Source organism: Alosa pseudoharengus, unplaced genomic scaffold (genome assembly GCF_046254945.1).
Source record: "Alosa pseudoharengus isolate Yale_2024_CS ecotype anadromous, Long Island Sound unplaced genomic scaffold, YU_APseudo_1.1 YU_APseudo_1.1_scf_6, whole genome shotgun sequence".
Taxonomy (NCBI): Eukaryota; Metazoa; Chordata; class Actinopteri; order Clupeiformes; family Clupeidae; genus Alosa; species Alosa pseudoharengus.
The window spans coordinates 10,630,116-10,651,396 of NW_027468848.1; the positions used below are offsets into that span (position 1 = coordinate 10,630,116).

Consider the following 21,281-nt stretch of genomic DNA (forward strand, 5'->3'; position numbering starts at 1 on the left):
TCCCACATACACAGCACACTATCCCATCTCCCCTGTCATCCCCCCAACACACACACCAAGACCCCTGGCAGTTGGGTTAGCCCCTTGAGCCGTGGATCTGCCCAAGGTTTCTTCCTTGGTAAGGGAGTTTTTCCTTGCCCCTGTTGCTCTTGGGTGCTCCTTGTTGGTGCCCCCCCCCTCCCAATCCCAATCCTCCCCCACCTTTCTTATGCACCCTCAGTGTGTTTGAAATGTCCAGTCGATTGCGCAATTTGGTCTTAGTTGCAGTCATTGCCAAAAACCTGGCCTCGCATAGATACGTGGTGGGAAATGGTAGCAACGTTTTCAGCACTTTTACGGCTATCTCGGGATATTCTGCTTTGGTTTTCATCCAAAAACCCGCCAGAGAGGTTTCCTCATAGCCTACACACTCTTAAGACCACCGTCATTTGCAATTTCGATCAACTGCTCTTCCTCCTGCGCTGACAAGTTAGGACTATTCAGGATATTGACAAATGGGTTGCGGACCCAACCACTCATTGGTTTGCCGTGGATCTTTGGAGGATGGGAAGTAATGCTCAAACTCATTTGAAAGCGCAACAAGGTGATCGCGCACCAGCTGCGAGAGAAAGGGCCCTGCCTCAGTCTCTCCCAAAACCCCCACTACTGTTTGGAACATATCAAATACACCCCGATCCACTTGTCGTACCCACAAATCAAGCTTGGCTTTAAATGCAGCGACTTTATCTGCCAGTTTAAAGACAGTCGTCATTCTCCCCTGCAGTGACAGGTTGAGGTCATTAAGCAACCCGAATATGTCACACAGGTAAGCGAGTTTTGACACCCAGCCCTCATCACTAAAATATGCAGCTAACGGTGACTTTTTTTCTGTAAGAAATCTCTGCAGCGGCTCTCGCAACTCAAACACTCTGGCCAGTGACCTGCAACCAACCAACTTGGATAGTACCACGGTGACCCATTCACCCTCTCTAACTAGATTTTTGTCCTTCTTGCTCGCGTGTCTTACGCTCAAAGAACTCAAGAGGTTTGTCTTTAAGTGTAGGATGCTTGGACTCTAGATGTCGAATTAGCTTTGATGGTTTCATTGCTTCGTTTGACAACTTATCGGCAAATACCACACATAAAGGACTTGGTGCATGCGAGTCACCGGTCTCTGCGAAACCATATTTTAAATATGACTCGTCATATTTTGCATTGAATGACCACTTCTTTTTCTTTGAGGTATCTGGCTCACCATCGTCAGTGGGTATTATTGCGAATGTGACATTATTGCAAATTAAATTGAGTTTATTTAGTTTGCATGCATTTAAAAAAAAAAAACTCTTGTCGTAGGCTACGGCCCGGTTAGGAATGTCCAGGCCGCGGCCCGGTGGTTGGGGACCGCTGGGCTATAGGCCTGAATAATACATGAATTGACACTTTTGCAATCATTTAACCCACCATGGGCAATGCTAAAGTCACTGTTACAAACAGTGCAGCGCAGGACTAGGCCTATCTTTATTTTTCACTTCGAAATGGGTCTTACATTTTCCTTTTCTTGAGGCACTGACTCTGCCATGACGCTCCTGTTCCTATACACTGAACTGATTACACTGAACTGAAGTTCGGGAGAAAAGCTATAAAAGCCCGCCTACACTGAAAACTGATTGGTTGATTTAGCGAAACAGGCCAATCAGGATGCTCTCTGTCTTGGATGCGCTCAGGCACACACGCACCACCCCTCTCTCTCTCCTGTCGTGTGCTCGCTACACTCAGATGCACACGCGGTCTCGCATGCGCGCTCTTGATCGCTCACTATAGATTCCGGGAGATTTTATCCAATTTGTGGGCGTCAGGGAGCGCTATCAATATGCGGGAGACTCCCGGAACTTCCGGGAGACTTGGGATGTCTGGGATCCAATGGGCATGTTGTTGGGCGACTTCGCTGAAGCAATTAGGTGACTGCTTCCTCATCAAGAGGAGAGAAAGAGTCCAACGATGCTTTCATGCTAACACAAGGCAAAGCCCTCCTTATAGGTGCATCAAACTGAGCACTTATTTTAGCAACTTTTTCAGTGAAAAATGTTGCAAAGTCATCATTTCCATCTCTGGATTTATGCCATTTCCTCTCAGCAGCTCTAAGTTCCTTTCATACTGAGACTATACTGTTCGTCAGCCATGGATGACAAGGTTTAGAATGAGTGGGTCTTGAGGAAAGGACATGCTGCATTCAGACAAGATGCCAGTGTAGAGCAGAGAGTCTCTGTAGCCTCATTAACCTCCAGTGCCAAGAATGGGAGTCGGCAAAGCAGATGTTACTAATGTTGCAAAATGGTCGCTTGAGAGGCTTCTGAGGTTACGTCGGAACGAACTTGTCGGAGAAGGAGCTGCTGGGTTATCCAGGAGACGCACAGAGAATCTAGTGAAGTAATGATCCGATACATGTAATGGATTAACCAAAACATTATCTGTATTACAGTTACGTAGCAGAATTACTTTACTAGCCTTGTGAGTAGGAGGACTGTGGACACGTGTGATATTAAATGAGGAGAGTAAGGACAGGAAGTCAACTGAAGACGAGTTATCCAAATGAATATTAAAATTGACAAAGATTACTGTAATAATGGGCATGCATCCATTGGAATAGCAGACAGCAGAATGTCCAACTCATTCACAAAGTCCCCAAGTTGTCCTGGAGGGCGATAAATAACCACCAAGAAGGCTATAATTTGTATGGCTCAGTTATCATGATGGCATGCTATTCAAACGAGTTGTGGTTCTGAGCAGACAGCAACTGTGTGAACCTCCAGTCATCAGAGACAAGAAAGCCTGTCCCGCCTCCCCTACCAGATGAACGACTGGTATGCGAAAAAGCATAATTGGTCGACAACGCTGCAGGTGTGGCAGTATTCTCTGGCCTAATCGTCTCTGTAAGCGCAATCAATTGCTTTATTCACTGCAGATTGGCAATTCCACACATCAAGTGACTTTAATGTGCCCGCAAAGCATTCCGGGAAGGCAGCGCTGCATTTGAAAAAATGTTGCGCGTCAAAAAGCTGGCCGATGCCCATCTTTATGCAAATGAATCCGTTGAACGCAGCGCTGCCTGTGAAACTTTGGTTCTGCTTACAAGACAAATTAATGTTTTAACGATCTCTTCCAAGACCACCTAGTAGTCCATAAAACAAACGAAACTAGGATTTGGAGGAATATATTGACTGTTGGTGTTTCTGGTGAGGATTTGAGATTGTATTGAGTAGTTTAAATAAAACAAGATTTCGAAATGGCTTGCAGTTTGTATAGGCTATTAATGTGTTGCATAGCTGTCAACATTGAGCTTTGAAAATAAGGGAGATTTCCCGGGTTTCTCACGCAGAATACGGGAAAATGTCAACATTCGTCCCCCAACGTTGGAAGGGTTGCAGTATTAGTCCGTTTCATAATTGCAAGCTCGTGCATTGGTCAGCTAAACAATACAACAACGTAGCCTACTTTATTTACGCCTAACAACAGCCTATATTAATTTGGTCAACTTTATACAGCCCTAGCAAAGCTAAAGTTCTGTAGCCTAATCGATGGCCCTGTGCGCTGTCATTCTCTCTCCTGCGCAAACAAAATGTGTGCGTTCCAAGTAGCCTATAGTGCGTAATTCTTCTTCATAAAGTTGAACAAATGCATTTGGTTATTTTAGAGATTTTAGAGAGAAAATATAAATAGCCTGTCATGCAGTTTATGGGCTTTAGTGCAGAGTTGGGAAGTTATGGTAGGCCAACTTGGAGTGAATATACAAACAGGGGAATTCTTTCTCTACTCGTAGCTGAGTGGTAGGCCGATACACACAGCGTTCGGCCGTAGCCTACACTATGCAGGTCCCACTGAATCGTGCTCTCGTGCATCTTAAATAGTCTCACTGTCGCCTTCAAGCAAGCAAAACGATGCTTTGAAAACATCTGTTTAGTTGGAAGGGCAAGGGTGTAGCAACAGGACAACAGTACAGAGACTGACAAGTCCGATGGTAGAGCTAATGTTATGAGATTGTTAAAATACGGGATATTTACGGGAAAATATTAAAACGGGAAGACAGCGGGAAAAAAGTAAAAATACGTGAGAAACCCGGAAAAAACGGGAGGGTTGACAGCTATGATGTGTTGTATACTGTTAAGTACATGCCTAAAATTGTAGTCCATTTGTGGAAAAACACTTAAGACACGTTAAAACGAACTGAATATAAGCTGCTAACTGACATTTTAAACGAAACGCCCACACACGACTGAACGAGGGGAGGCAGCGCGACCCCATGCATATGTCGTGTCGTGCTAGTGGATCAGCGCCGTAAGTCTTCACACGAGGACGGCTGCACACAACCGCTGACGCTCCAGCACAATTGCCACTTTAAATGCTAGTCCTAATTGATCCAGTGAAAAACCACTGCCTTGAAAAACTCATGACACCAAGGCTAGTCTAAGCGAAATTAAACAGATGGCTGTATTGAAAACAATACAGCAAGTACGGACGTAGCTCAAGACAACCACGAGTTGAGTTTAGTAAAGCTAACGTCACGAGTCTACTTAGTCCAGCTACACTTAAAAATACTACCCCCTCGAAAAACTCACGACACCAAGGTAAGCTCAATTATTAAATGCTAGTGTTGATGAGTGTACATATTGTGAATGAGTGTACTATAGATAGATAGATAGATAGATAGATAGGGTCCTTGCAAATGCTTAGGGCTTTCTTGCTAAAGCGGGTTCTGGGAATTTCCTCCAGTGATGGGAGCTGTGCTCCGAGGATTTTCTGTGCTGTAGTAGTGATGGTGCGTTGTTGCACCTTAGGAAGTACATTCTCTGGTGCCCCTTCTTTGCCATGGCTTTGGTGTTGGTAGACCATGTCAGGTCACAGCTGAGTTGTACTCCCAGGTACTTAAAGGTCTGAACCACCTCCACCACCTCACCATTGATGCTGATGGGACGGTGACCATCTTTTCTATGCCTCATGAAGTCCAGTGTAATTTCTTTCATTTTCCTAGAGTTGAGAACCAGACTGTTATTTTGACTCTATTCCACAAGGTTTTCCACCTCTCGCCTGTAGGGCCACATTGTTGTTGCTTATACGTCCAATCACGATTATGTCATCTGCAAACTTGATTATGATGTTGGAGTCATCAGTGGGTATACAGTCGTGCGTGAAGAGGGAGAAGAGGAGTGGGCTCAGAACACAACGCAGGGGGGCCCTGTCTCTCCCTGTCTCACCCACCCCCACAGATTCTGGGATAGACACAGACATACATACTGTATAGTACATTCCCAGATAAATTTGCTGTTACTCCCTCCTCCTTATCCATGTGGCAGCCACTCCTCCTGATGATAAAACAGGAAACCAAAAGTGATCTTTCACACTGCTGTCTCCTCTCCTGCTGTGTGTGGTCAGGACAAGACATGGCGGACGTTTCACTCAAAAGACAGGAGTCCTTCATTTGTCCAGTTTGTCTGGATCTGCTAAAGGATCCAGTCGCCATTCAATGTGGACACACATATTGTTTGGGCTGCATTGAAGGCTGTTGGAACCAGGAGGATGGTAAAGGCATCTACAGCTGCCCCCAGTGCAGACAAACATTTAAGCCAAGACCTGTTGTTAGTAAAAACACTCTGATTGCTGAGATGGTGGAAGACTTTGGGAAGACTAGACTCCAGGATGCTGGTCCTGCTCAGTGTTCTGCTGGACCCGAAAATGTGGACTGTGACGTCTGCACTGGGAGAAAACTCAAAGCTGTGAAGTCCTGTCTGGATTGTCTGATGTCTTACTGTGAAAGTCACTTTAAAGATCACAATTATGTAAACCCAGGAAGAAGCCACTCAGTGATTGATGCCACAGGCCAGCTACAGGAGAGGATATGCCCTCATCATAAGAAGCTGTTTGAAATATTTTGTCGGACTGATCAGAGCTGTATCTGTTGCCTGTGCATGATGGATGAACATAAAGACCATGACACAATCACAGCTGCAGCAGAAAGGACTGACAAACAGGTGAGTACTGGAGCTGCATTTGTGTCTTCATTTGTTTTGAAACGTCTGATACAATGGTATAATGTGTTTGAGTAATTACAAGAACATTATGTCTTCAATTTTGACAGATTGTCCTTCTCAGTAGAGAAGACATGAAACAGCAAATCATAGCAGGGGCAAAGTTCAACATGTATAAATTCTGTCAAACATTGATGGCAACATCAGTGGAGTACCATTCCACACAAAAGGTTCAATGTTTTTTCAGGCTCTGAGCCAGCTTGACTTGTGTTTAATGCATGATGTCAGGGCTCCTACTGAAAACAAATGAATAGAACATAGCACTGTTCTCAGATGCTTTCTGTTACAGGAACTGTTCGAAAGCACTTCCTGTTAATCAGATGCATTATGTATTTTTGTCTTGTAATGATTCTATATTGTGTTTTTTTTTATTATTCCATTTTATGTACTTTACTTTTTAAATTATGCTTAATATTGCCCCATTTATGTTTTTTTTTTTATTTACTATGATTTTCTTTTGTTCATGCAAAGCACATTGGATTACCCATGTGTATTAAATATTCAATATAAATGAACTTGCCTTAAATATGTCTGCCTTTTTATCAACAGAAGCAGTTGGGCCAAACCCAGAGGAGATTCCAGCAGAGAATCCAGGAGAGAGAGAATGAGCTGCAGGAGCTGAGGAAGGCTGTGGAGACTCTCAAGGTGAGTAGCCTACTGACCACAGACAAAACAACAGCTGATTGATTAAGGTTTCAGCTCTCTAATATAATTATGACCGCCGCTAGCGAAGCGGTCATATAGGGATTGTCAAAGTTTTTTTATTCTTTTTTTTTTTTTTTTCCCCCCCCCGTCATCTACTTCCTGAAATTTTGGTCCCCAAAATTGATACCTGGGACACCGAAACACTGGGGCACATGAAATTTGGTGGGTATGTAGCCTAGACTTTTACGGAAAATTTTTGTTTGGTCCCCGGGGGCCACTCCCCCCCCCCCGCGCTGGGCCCCCCGAAACCCAAAAAAATCAGTTTTTTCTAAATAACTACCTGAACCATGGCACCGAGGATGAATACATTTTTATGGTATGTTGGTCTCAAGGGCCCACATCAACCTAGCCCATAATCACTCATTTGTGATTTGCATCCCCCGGTAAAAAATTAAAATGCAATATCATTCTGCTTTAATCGCCCCTCTCTTCAGTTAAGATGTTCAGAACTGCACCAAATTTTATGTGTGATTAACCTGACATTCTCTGGGGGTATGCCAAGTTTTGTAGATTTTCATCCATGGGGGGGTCTAAAAAAATTAAGTTATGTGTACATTTAGTGACTGTACACTCATTGGCCTGTAGATGGTGGTGCACACAAACACATGCACACACACATACAGGCACACACATACTATCGGTATCGGCAATTAGAACGGCTGATAACATAAAATTACAAATTCAGTAGGATTAAAGGAAAAACAAATATTCATCATCATTTGGCAGCATTTCCAGTATTGGCGTTACGTAGTCGTTTGTCCACCAGATGGCGCATCGTTGCAGTGAGACGTAATTTTGTTGGAAGTTAATCTAAAGTGGGTTGGAAAGACAAGGACAACACTGTAGTTTACCGCAGAGAACGTCTAATAAGGGTAGGATGATTTCCACATTAAATGTAATTCCCATTTCTTCTTGAAGCCGAAATAAATCTGAGAATGTTTATCGGACATGCTTGGTTTTTACTGCAGGTAGGCTACGTTAATCTTGTAAATTATAGCCTAGGAGGTAGGTAAAATAATGTTACCGTTAGCATTGGTTGAGTGATGGAGGCCAATTTGATTATGTATTTGTAGAAAACCATAAATGCCGTTATAGGCTACCAACCAAATTGATAACAGCACTACTTCAACTCTTTCAACTGTCATCCCATTCTTTTATGATCATAACCTAGGCTACTAGCAGGAGCTAAGTGAGTTAGCCACAACACATTCGCTAACGTGATGGTTTTCTAATGGAGAATATATATATGCTACCTGAAAGATAACCTGTCTATGATGCATCCTAAACACCAGGCTGGGACATTTCTGCTCAAAGTCTCAAAAAGCATCTGAGTCAACGTTCATTCCCAAACACCCACTAGGCTACTTCAATCCTCTATTTTCAAAGGTGATTCAAGTAAGGAAGAGGGGGTCATCCCTATGTTCCCCGGGTCCTATGTTCCCCGGGTCCTATGTTCCCCGCTACCGGGGAACATAGGACCCTTTTTTGAAAAAAGGGTCCTATGTTCCCCGCTGCTTCCAAGTAGACTGCAGCCGCACGGCAAGGCGCGGGTTGTTGTTGCTCCGTGCCCACACTTTGTTTGTGATGAGGGAAGGAGAGGGGGCGCTGCGAACTGAGGTTCTTTGCACAGAGTGCGGAGCCCAGTGTGATAGAGTCACGTTTAATTGATTTAATTGTAACAGTAGCTGCTTGAAATAGCTGCTTGACTTATATGCGGTTTAATGCGCATCGATAATTTCAGAAGATGAAAAGAAGGTTCAACAGATGCTAAGAGAGACGAGTTTAAGTTAATAATGCTAGGCTATGTTAGCATAAACTTAACTTAGGCTACCTATAAAGCATGCTTATGACATCAATAAATAAGGAAAATATATACACACACTCACATATATCCGTTTTATTTAACCAGAAACACACAATCCCTTCAGTCAACACAGTTACAACAGACGTGCGGACCGGTGACAGCTTTTGGTGGAAAACACTTCGTTTGTGATGAGGGAAGGAGGGGGCGTCGCGAACTGAAGTTCTTTGCACAGAGGCGCAGTGCGGAGCCCAGTGCAATATAGTCACGTTAAATTGATTTAATTGAGACACTTAAGTCTTGTATGTAACAGTAGCTGGTGTCAGTGGCAATCAGCCTAATGACACAGCCCCACCTGTTTTCCTATGATATTAGGATTGGCTCACTGTCTTGCTGCAACGGCCTGCTGTGTTTAAATCTAGCCGAGTCTGCATGGCTTCAGTCCCAAGCTTGTCATTGTCTTTGCACTTGGCATCTCATTGTTGATTCTTACTGTACAAGAGGTGAAGTGATCTAAAATAGACTTTGGTTGAGCTGTCGGAAGAATGGGATTAATTTTAATGGAACAAAGAGATATCAAACTATACTGGGCTGTAGACCCAAAGGGACATTTTTGGATTATTGACGAGTCAGACCAAAGGGGCTTCGAAGCAACGCGCAGTCCCCCCCTGCAGCGTGCCAGCGAACGGAAAAATGAACAAAACAAACCAATTAAATATCAACTTAAAAAGGCATGTAGTTGTAGCGCGTTTCTTCTGTGAGAGGTGCAGCACGTGTGTGTTGCTGTCCTCAATTTAGTGCTGAAGCGGACAATGCGAAGTTACCTAGAATGTTAACTTTGAACTCGTTATATTCAGTAAAGAAGCACTACACAAGTAAAACCATTGTAGGCCTATGTTATAAAAAATGTTCTTCATCTATTCTTTTACTCCGCTATACTCAACGTGGAAGTTAGGAAAATCGCCCTTCTGGCTTGTGTCAATATTGCACCGTGCACGTATGTGTAGGTCTACCTGGTGTGATACGGCAAGCAACATTGACAGAAAAATACACTTTGCTACCGTTTGTGCACGAAATGTGCACTCGCAAGCATATCCCATGCAATTTCCGTGGTCAGATACAAGGCGGGGAACATAAGACCCTTTTCTACAAAAAGGGTCCTATGTTCCCCGGTCCCATACAAATAGCGGGGAACATAGGACGTGAGAGGGGAGTCGATGTGCTTTGATTCCAGCTTGGTAGTTGTAGTCTATGCGATCAAAAAGCATATGTGTGTGAAGTATCCAAACACTTTCTTCATTATGGCTGCTTTAGCCACAGACCTTCAGCTACTGTACAGTGGGTTCCATTTAGAAGTGTCCACTTCATTCACGGTTTCCGTGATTCACGCAGCTGCGTGAAATGTATTACTACTGATATGCAAAACTATTAACTTTTCGCCAAGTAGTGGCAGCTTAAGTCCGCTTGATACTGTTGGTTCCCAAAGGAGATTTTATTTGGGTCGCCAGCATAGCCTAGTGACAATATATGTTGTGTAATAGGCCTAGCATAGGGCCTACCTTATATAGCTTATAGTTTAACCCTTAGAACCCGATTGACGCAAAGTGCGTCAAAAAACACACCCTTTCTTCTCTGTTACATTGCTCCGGAACGGTTCATCGCAGCGAGATGAAACCTTTATTGCACGACAGAGCAGAAGTGGGGCTTTCCAACGAGACTACACACGTGTCTGTACGATCAAGTATGAAAATTAAAAAAAATCATGAAATTAAATCAAATTGCATCATATTTACAGTCTATACTTCTCTGCATTCACCTGCACACTCATTACTCTAGTTTGAATTACTCGCGAACCCGTGATCGCATCGATATGGCAAGCATATCAGATGAAAGAGGGGACACAGGGCTATCCACTGGTACCATGTTTATCGATCCTTCTGGCTTATAAAACCAGACGAAGTGACTGCAAAATAATAACGTCATGTACACAAACCAAGCTGCACACTCATTACTCTCGTTTGAATTACTCGCGGACCCGTGATCGCATAGATATGCCACGCATGTCAGATGAAAGAGGAGACTCAGAGCTATCATTTGATACCAAGTACATCCTTCTGGGTTATAAAACAGACGAAGTGACAGCAAAATAATAACTTCATATAGCTGGACTTACCCCACGTTTTTGTCTGTTCTTGTGGCAAAGCATGTTTATAATCCAATGCTATCATGTGTTTCTCTATGGCAAAGCATGTTCATATTCCGGTTTTGAGATCCTAGCAAATTCCTGCATGGCATCCAATTCAAGGCTCACATTGCATCCCAATTTGTTCAACAAATAAACACCTTTTTTGCCTTTACTTTGTTCATGGCAATGCAGTAAAGAGTTGAGAATTATTATGACTGCATACACACAGGCATGCAGGCTAACACGCAACCTCGGGTCAAGTCAGGTCAGATCAGTTCGTGTCACAGATATGGAGCGCAGAAAGGTCATTTTTCATCACTAAATAAAAAATGGCATTTATTTCCGTAAATCACACAGCAAATATTTCTGTAAATTGCTCCAACATGGCAATTATATTGCCCGATTCAGGACAGTCTGCCCTACACACACATGAAATGCATGTAGAGCTGTGAGCTTGCTGTGGTGAGATACATGTCTAAATATATGAATTTTTATAATACACTTTTTATATTTTAATTCTTTAAAAATCAAAATAAAATCAATGCTAGTATTAATACATGAAATGATGGCAGATCTGAATAGCCTAAACTCTCCTGAAAAAAACAATATATAATATATGTGTGTGGCACTTACAATGACCAGAATAAATCCTTATGAATAAAGGTAGTGAAAATGCCCTAAAAACAGCTTAGGGTTCTAAGGGTTAACGGTCACGGTTTTGTCATAACTCCCTCAATGCATTTTTGCATTTAGAATAGCTCTGAAACCGGGGGGGGGCGAAAATCGCAGAGGGGGCGCCAGTGCGTGGATATCTCAATCGCAAAATGAAACAATATTTCTATCGGGCGCCTACCATGGACTAGGCTGGGTGAACCCAGCCTGATCTGCCAGCGATTTCTTTTTCGATTTCTTAAAAGATTGAGCTTGGTCTGGCGAAAGCCATGGACCTCACAGTTGCAAAATGCAAGGGAACATGAATCAGCCTATATTTGCACAAACAATAACAGACAGCAGCTCTTCAACTTGGCCCGTTAAAATGTGTATCTAGAGACGCATTTCATGAAGGCCATTTTGGACATTTTTGCACCACTGGGTAAAGGGTCCTGAAGTGAATAGCGGGATCGTGCAGGAGTCAACTGCGCAGGCAGGAGTCGTGCAGGATTCCGCCATACACCCCATTTATTCTTAAACTATGGAAGACGGGAGGCGTGAGGGAAGGTGGTGGGTTGCGAGCGGAGTAACGCTGATGCTGCAACTTCGGCAGGTAGACTGTGAATAAATAGCCTGACTGATTGAAGAAGGAGGCGTGGCAAATTCCGTCATGTTCCTCCCGAACTTCTGTTTGTAAATGCAATTTCACTAGTTCACATTCCATAATTTGCAAAAGATATAATAGCGTAATAGAAAAGCATGTTTGGCGTGAATTGAAGTGAATAGCGGGATCGTGCAGGAGTCCGCCATACACCCCAAAAACCCTATAGCCAGGACCACGCGAAACAAATTCAACAGGAGAGCGCAAGGTGCGCTTTCTCAGATCAGAGATATTTGATCTGATATTAGAGTGATAGGCGTCGTAGGACCACGGCCGAGAGTTTTGAGAGCTTGATCGGACAGACCATTATTTGCCGTGTTGGTGGCTGCACCAAAAAAAAAATGAGTAGAGTAACTTTCCAACTTGCATTAGAGCAGCGTTGAGCTGTGTTTGAAACCAGAAGCGAGTAACGGAGTGTCCGTAGTCTGTAGCAAATAGGAGATCTCTCCCTGCGATGGAAAAATTAAATTAGCAAATTAGGCCTATAGGGCTGCACAGGAGAGTCGATGTTGAACATGACAGCCCAAAAACACGCGGTTGTGAAAAACACGCGGTTGTGGTCTAATGCACCCCAATAAGGACATTGATTCCATAGCCCAACCCGGGCTGCACATTTTGCGGAAAAAGCCCGCTGTTATGTATAGAAATGAGTACCTCCGAAAGATGCTGCTAGCCACGCGATATTTGAGAGATAGTCATTCAATTTGTGGCGCCTTTGAGGGAACACTGATAACCTCTGTAAATCGCATGAAGGCTACCGCGAACTCAGGGAAGGATAAGACACGAGTTGCGGGGCCTGTAGACAGAAGCAGGAAGAGCGGGTGGAGTGGGTGGAAAAAAGGAGGTATGTAGATTGAGCTCCATTTTAGCTGCGTTGACTCGCGTCTTGCGAGCGGAGTAACCCTGATGCTGCAACTTCGGCAGGTAGGCTGCGAATAAATAGCCTGACTGATTGAAGAAGGAGGCATGGCAAATGATGTCATGCTCCTCCCGAACTTCTGTTTGTAAACGCCATTAAGGTTTCAGATAATACCTGTCTTTGCCAAAATGCCAGGAAAACCAGAACTGTTTATTATTTTTTTAAGATCAATATCAATATAACTAGCAAGACAAGTAGTTAACCCTCACAAACAGCTATATACTTAGCCAGGGACGGACTGGGGTAAAACAATCGGCCCTGGCATATGCCCAAGCGGTCCTCAAATTGGTCAGGCACACCTAATACAAAATCCTTATGCATACCTCTTATATATGCACATTTTCAACTGTCATGACAAGTGTCGTGGAGCACTGAAAGTGAACAAATGTGTCTCATTTGCTATCATTCTGACTGATCAGAGGTAGCCATGGAGCACATGATCTCAATATTCAAATAGGCTATACAAGCAATTATGAAAAAAAGAGTTTCTGCTTGAATTCAAAGTATTTCAAATTATTCAATAGGCTACACTATAAACTACATAGATAGATAGATAGATACATAGATAGATAGATGACAGGGCAGAGACTTAGTCTGTAATTCAGTGTGCATTGTAAGGTGCTTTAGCTGGGGGGTGCAGCTGAGGATGATCACTTCCTTGTTGTGCACTTCCATGCAAGGGTGCCATGGTCGTGGACCCCTCAACAGACACAAGCAAGATGCAATATACAGTTGAAAGGGTGGGGATAGTGCAATATCAGTATAGACTGAGGTTTAAGATTAAAAGTAAATATAGTGCAAGGCAGTTCAGTGCAATGATTATGTATTAATAATACTATGGTAACTGTAAGGTTGAAGTACACATGAGGTAGATGAGCAGAACAGTGTTGATTGACTTGTTCAGTGTGAGGGCGACTAGTGGACAGTACGTACACAAACATGGAGAAGGTGAAGAGGCTAGGGATTGACCAATTAGCGGCCTGGCCGATTATTAGGGCCGATATTTAGCATTTTTATAATAATTGGTATCGGTCATTTTTTCCACCGATAAGCCGATATTGAAATGGATAAAGAATGAAACGCGCTACTTTGTCTGTAAAGCGTCTCTCACTCCCTGCATTTGCTACTCTGTGGTCAAGAGCATTGTCCCGCCCACTACACCGTCTGATTTGTTAGTTAGCACGAATGCAGCCAATCAGGATCGAAGACTGAACACAGACAAAGTTTAGGATTCTCACTGAAACAGACTGTAGACTGAGCTTCAGCTGTACGGAGCTATTTTTCAAAGGTAAGGAAGGTAGCCTACATTGCTGAAGTTGCAATGAATCACAATCATCTACACTGAAGTTACAAAAACACCACTTTGTAAGCTATTGTCTCTTTGATCCGGATCAATAAGTAAAGCACCCACTTCCTTCATTTAGCGAATTCCCGATTGATGCACGTTACTGATGCTGTTTACTAGTTAGCCTACAAACTCGGGTGCTGCGTGTCGGGAGTTCTCTGCCTCCGCCTCGTTCGTTAATTGTGAATAACGGGACACCACGGCGGACATAGTACACACAAGTCCTAAATTGTGCGATAGCGAACGTCAAAAAGTCTAATTGCTCCTTTTTGAAACGGACTGTCAGAAAAGACAACATGCACCCAGGGCCAGCCGTAATTTAATCCGACCTGAACTAAATCGCGTCCTGAGCTTTAGGCTCTCAAAAGTGTAGCTTGTAGCCTACACATGGACACAAATTGCATACTTAAATAGCCTAAGAACTATTTTAAAACTGTTTTGTTAAACTATTCAACCGTAACACTTGCCATCACGCATGCACCTCTTCCTCTCCCTCTCTCGTGCACTCACACACATGATGGCAAAGCATCCTCTTTGTGACAGGTCCCTTACCAAGCACATAGCCCATTGTGTAGGCCTAGTCTATGAAAATAATTGCTATCACTTAGCTCTTGGATTAACATGATACACAGGATTTACACTTGCAAGTGATGCAAGTTGATAGACAATTGTGTATCAAAAGAGGAAAGAAAAGTTTGCATAATTAAATGCTTTTGAATTAATTTTTTGCAGCATATCGCCTACCTACCCCCCTTTTTGACAACTGACATATCGGTTTTACATCAGCGATACCCGGGACACCGAACCACCGGGACACATGAAATTTGGTGGGTATGTAGCCCCACTAGACTTTTACAGAAAATTTTTGTTTCGTCCCCGGGGTCCACTCCCCCCCCGTGCTGGGCCCCCCGAACCGCAAAAATAGCAGTTTTTCCTAAATAACTACCTGAACCGTGGCACCGAGGATGAAGAATCTTTTATGGTATGTTGGTCTCAAGGGCCCACATCAATCTGGCCCATAATCACTCATTTGTGATTTGCACCCCCCCGGTAAAAAATGAAAATGCAATATTATTCTGCTTTAATTGCCCCTATCTTCAGTTAAGATGTTCAGAACTGCACCAAATTTTATTTGTATGATTGACCTGGCATTCTCTGGGGGTATGCCAAGTTTCGTAGAATTTCATCCATGGGGGGGTCTTAAAAAAAATAGATTATGTGTACATTTAGTGACTATACACTCATTGGCCTGTAGATGGCGGTGCACACATATACACATGCACACACACACAGGCACCCACATACTATCGGTATTAGAACGGCCGATACATAATTACAAATTCAGTAGGATTAAAAGAAAGCCAAAATATATATTCATCATCATCATGGCTGCATTTCCAGTATTGGCGATAAGTAGTCGTTTGTCCACTAGATGGCGCATCGTTGCAGTGAGACGTAATTTTGTTGGAAGTTAAACGTGGGTTGTAATAACAATGGACGCTTCCTACAAGGACTATAGTTAACCGCAGAGAACGTCTAATAAGGATAGGATGATGTTCACATGAAATGTAATTCCCATTTCTTCTTGAAGCCGAAATAAATCTGAGGATGTTTATCGGACATGCTTGGTTTTTACTGCAGGTACGTTAATCTTATAATATCAATAAGGACCTAGGTAATGTTACCGTTAGCGTTGGTTGAGTGATGGAGGCCAATTTGATTGATTGCATTTGTAGAAAACTATAAATGCGGTTATACCAAGCAAATTGATAGCAGCACTGTAATTGTATCTTTCGACTGTCATTTGTTGCATGTGCTACAAAAATCATTCTGTGCAATGGAAGATTTACCAACGTTACACCGGTCTGATTCAGTTTTGCCTATACATGCGTGAGACTGAGACGCCTGTTTATTTTGTGTATAAGTGCGTGCAGGGTGTGAGAGGGGAATCGATGTGCTTTGATTCCAGCTTGGTAGTTGTAGTCTGTGAAATTAAAAAGCATGTGTGTGTGAAGTATCCAAACAATGACACCTTCATTTCATTATGGCTGCTTTAGCAACACACCTTAAGCTACTGTGTAGTGGGTCCCATTTAGAAGTGGCTACTTCATTCGCGCTTTCCTTGACTCATGGAGCTGCGTGAATTTTATTACAACTTTTCGCCACGATATGGCAGTTTAAGTCCGCTTGATACTGTAAGGCGTAAGCCATTGGTTTCCAAAGGAGATTTTATTTGTGTCGCCAGCATAGCCTATTGACAATTTATGTTGTAAATAGGCCTACCTTATAGGCTTACCTGTAGCTTAGGGAAGCTAACAGCTTTCTATTAGGATCTAGTTTGTTAGTTACAGTTTTGTCATAACTCCCTGATGCATTTTTGCATTTAGAACAGCCAGAGCGTGAACAATATCGGGTGCCTATGGACTAGGCTTGGTGAACCCAGCCTGATCTGCCCGCTATTTATTTTTTGATTTCTTAAAAGATTGAGGTTGGTGAAAGCCAGACTAGCCATGGACCTCAGTTACACAATGCAAGGGAACATGAATCAGCCTATAGTTGCACAAACAATAACGGACAACAGCTCTTCAACTTTGGCCCGTTAAAATGTGTATGAACAGTCTAGCGACGCATTTCATCAAGGCCCATTTGGACATGTCAGTTATTTCCACTAGATGTAAAACAGCATTTCGTTTCAGACTACTGTTACTTAATTTGTGCATTAACAATAACGTTTCAGACTACTGTTACTTAATTTGTGCATTGACAATAAAGTATTACATGAACTAAAGATGACTAAAATCTTATGTAGAAGAAGAAACATTCACAAAAAGTCCATCCATCCAAAAATGACCTTTGTTTTTGATAGCTGTTGAAAACGGCATGGAACTGACAGAGATGTTTTTGTTTATAAATAAATAAATAAATAAATAAATAAATAACATTATGCTGATACCTTTTGCTTTTCCCAAATACAATGTAGCCTACAGGTGTAAGTGACCTTTCATCAATTCAGTTGCAATGGATGAACTGTGATGAACTGCCCTACTTGTGATTGTTTAGAGATGTTAAAGGTTTTATAACAATGCTACATCTTCTTTGGCTATTCTACAATCTATTCACCTTTTCAGCACCAGTAGGCTACTCTCTGTGCAGCCGCACACACACACTCAGGCATGCCAAACAAGCATACACAAAAGTTTCAAGAGTGGGGGATGGAGTAAAATATGGAGACAAATTGAAGTGTGATTTATTTTCGTGGAACGGATGTACAGGACTGAACGGCGGTCATATTTTGTACCGCTATGCGGTACATCTAGTTTATATCGGTATCGGCCCTGAAAAAACCATATCGGTCGATCCCTAGAAGAGGCAGACAGAATATGCAGATAAGTATATCTCTCCTCTACCCTTACTGTAAGTGAAGCATTGAACAGTTCAATGGCCCTGGGGACAAATTACTTCCTCAGTCTGTCAGTTGTGCATGACAGTGAGCGAAATCTCCAGCTGATCAAGCTCTTCTGCTTTATAATAGTGCTGTGGAGTGGATGACATTCATTGTCCAAGATGCAGATCAGTTTGTTCAGGGTTCTTTTGTCTGATATTGAAGTGATGCACTCCAGGTCAGCTCCCACAACAGAGCCAGCTTTCCTTACTAGCCTGTCTAGTCGCCCAGCATCCTCCTTCTTTGTGCTGCCTCCCCAGCATAGAAATCATCGTTTTCCTTGCTTGAAGGCGAACTTAGAGTGATGTTAACCTATTTAAGTTTAACGGCGTGATTGGTGAGAGCATGATTCATTGGCGCTTGCATGTTCGGCCTTCTACGTGCGCACCTGAGGCTACTCAGCTACTAGAGAAAGAATTTCCCCTGTTTGTATGTTCACTCCAAGTTGGCCTATAACTTACCAACTCTGCACTGTAGACCCTAATTGGCTATTTATATTTTTCTGTGAAATAAGCAAATGTATTTGTTCAACTTTATGAAGCAGAATTACGCACTAGGGCTACTTGGAACATAACACATTTGACAAAGGACGGCTGTATGTTATAGTGACAAAATATTAACTTTCAGTGTTTTACGATGTCTTTGTCATGGGGAAGTTTTTTTCCCCATGCATTTATTCTAGACTACTATCAGTGACTGCCGTGAGAGAAGCGGGTTCTGTGTTTCGTTCATGTCAGTGACTGACGCGAGAAAAGCGGGGTCTGTGTTGTGTTGCGTTAATTTATTTCCAATTGGGCCCAAGCAGCTTTCAGCCATAAGACTACTTTGAGAACATTTCCTAATTCACCCGACACTAATATTCAAAATGTTGAAAACTATTTCGGCATAGCCTATAAGCAGTTTAATTAAATGTAATATTAGTTGTAAACAAACAGGCTACTTGGTGAGGCTTGGCCTCAAAGATGCACCCGTGCCTTAGATGGCAAGAAAAATCTTCACGATAAAGGCCTATTAAATGACCGATTCACGTTGACTGGGGGGCAGGGGGGGGCATCAGACATTTGTGCCCAGTTAATCCGGCCCTGCCCCCAACAAATCATAACTTCCCACCAGCTGTGACAGCTTAAAAGAAGTCAGGGACTCCTAACTCACAGACCTATTCACAAACCGGTTTTGTGGCATTTCGCCTGTTTTGAAATCCTATGTGGCTACAGGAGCTTCCAATCGTGAGGAAGCAATTTTGCATTGTAGGCATAACTAACATGCAATAACGCCACCAACAACAACCAAAACTAGGCTACTAATTGTCAACATGTAAATTAAATGTAACATTACGTCATCCATAGCAACTAAGACTCACTCACTCTTAGACTGTTAGTCAAAAGATTCTAGAGCGCTCAGCTCCAGAATCTTTTCAGGAGTTGTCATTTTCCCTTACTAAGTGTAGGTCTGAAAGGCTTTGTGAATAACTAATAAGAGAAACTCCTATAGCTAAAATCTTTTATTGCTATTTAGAAGTAGCCTGCATTCGAGGCAGGCCTTCTGTTGAAGAATTTTATATAAAGCCTGCGCTAACAGTAATCCTCCTGCCCCCGATACCACAGCTGTGGATAGTGTGGAATGTTCAAGTAATAACACAATCCAATGTGTGTCTCAATTGTCCCCCGCTGACCACCTCACACATTTCTCTAGATTTTGCAACCTTACATGACACAATGCCATAAAATGCCAGTTTTTAGGACACAGAATATTGTTTGTAATGATACCAGTTAGGCCTACGTTCAACAGTAACCTAAGTGTAATGAGTTATTCATTGTCGAAGGTGCATGAATTTAGCGGTGTCACGTCTGCCTGTCACAGACGTGGGGAGCTGAAGCTTGGGATACAGTTACAGTAACAGTATTTTATTTTACTTCTTATGGAATATTTTTTTTTTCACTTTTATAAAGGCTTTGTTTGAATGCTGTTGGAACAAATAGTAGTTGATTATAAAGGCAACTTTCTGTTGCAATATTCTGTGTGTTCTGTACTACAGGTAACTTGTTAAGCCAGTGGTTCTCAAACTTTTTCTTTCATTCCCCACTTTGATCAAGGAGGCATTGACTGATGATAGTGGAGATTTTGGAGATAGTGGAGTTTTCGATGTCCCAAACGGAGAGACATACTTTATTGTTTTAACAATCTCTATGCTACTCACCAAAATGTATGGGAACATGATGAAGTATTCAACTGTCGTGTGTTAAATTATTGTGATTACGAGCCAGTGGTTTTCAAACATTATGCGTGACTCGGACATCTATGCAACAGACATATATCGTCCTCGCATTCGCAAAATGAGGACATACAGACTGCTCAGATAACAGGTGTACCTCCAGTTATGCACGGTTTTAGTCAAGTCATTTAAATGTGCTGGTGAAACAGTTGTGTACTCTATTGTTATTTATCCCTATTCACCCACGCCGTCAATTCTGTGGCGTAGTGCGTTAAGGCCGGCTGATGACAGCCGCGGTTACGCAGCAGTTATCAGTCCCCTGTCCAAGAGTTCGAATCTGGGTTAAGCCCATATTTTGAGAAATGCTGAATAGACCACAACCAATTTCAATTCTTCAACACGGTCACCGTTAGACTAGAGGGGAGAAAGAATGGGAAAAGATCTGGGCACAGTTCTTCCAGAGCTTCGTGCCAAGTAATAAGCGTTGAGTCGATATGTTTGTGTGAATGAAACGAAGCGTATAGGCCATAGTGTGACATGCGTAAACCAATGGTAGAGATGATGCCACAGGGTTTTATTTAAGAGAGCCGTTTGTATGTAGGCAATTTATTTTCACAATACGTAGGCCTACTAAAATAAATAGTATTTTATTTGTATTGGTTGTTTAGAGTAAAAAAAATCGGTCGGTCTTAATGCAAGTTTACAACCGGCAAGTCGGTCGGACTAAAAGGGGAAAAAAATAAATATTTGGTCGGTTCTAAATTGACAGGGTCGGTCGGGTTACGGCAAACGAAAATATTTTTAAGGATGGCCTGGCAGTGTTTTTTGCGCATCTGCAGAAGTCAGCCAAAATATGAATGTAATTCTGCGGCATAAAGCAGATGTATTTGTTTATTGTACAGAAAAATAAAAATGACATGTCAAGCAGTCAATTGACTACATTGCAGTCAAGAAGTAGGGCAAATTAATTTACGAAACCAAAACGTGGGTCATAGTTGTCTAAGCCTCTATTGCGTAGCCTGTTAAAAACGTTGCCAGATAGTATTAAATCGGCAACAACATTGTTTTCTGCAGAAGCCTACCCAAGGCTACAGAACAGTTATTTCTCTACTGGCTCAATTATCACACCACTGTTTTGATTTGCGTAGATAGATAGATAGATAGATAGATAGATACTTTATTGATCCTCAAGGGGAAATTCAAGGGTCTCAGTAGCATACAGACATAACACACAACATGCACTTACAACAGAAATGGTAAACATTAGTATAAGTATAAACATATAACTAAACTCCACTGTA

At 42.5% G+C, this 21,281-nt stretch overlaps 1 protein-coding gene across 1 annotated transcript in view; it reads left to right on the forward strand.

Annotated features, from left to right (window-relative positions):
- The first annotated feature begins 5,414 nt into the window (after positions 1-5,414).
- Positions 5,415-21,281, forward strand: part of LOC143106489 (tripartite motif-containing protein 29-like) — a 49,348-nt gene continuing 33,481 nt past the window's right edge. The window contains exons 1-2 of the mRNA XM_076270768.1: positions 5,415-6,002; positions 6,609-6,704. Coding sequence (XP_076126883.1) covers positions 5,415-6,002; positions 6,609-6,704 — 684 coding nt within the window. The remainder of the gene's footprint in view (positions 6,003-6,608; positions 6,705-21,281) is intronic.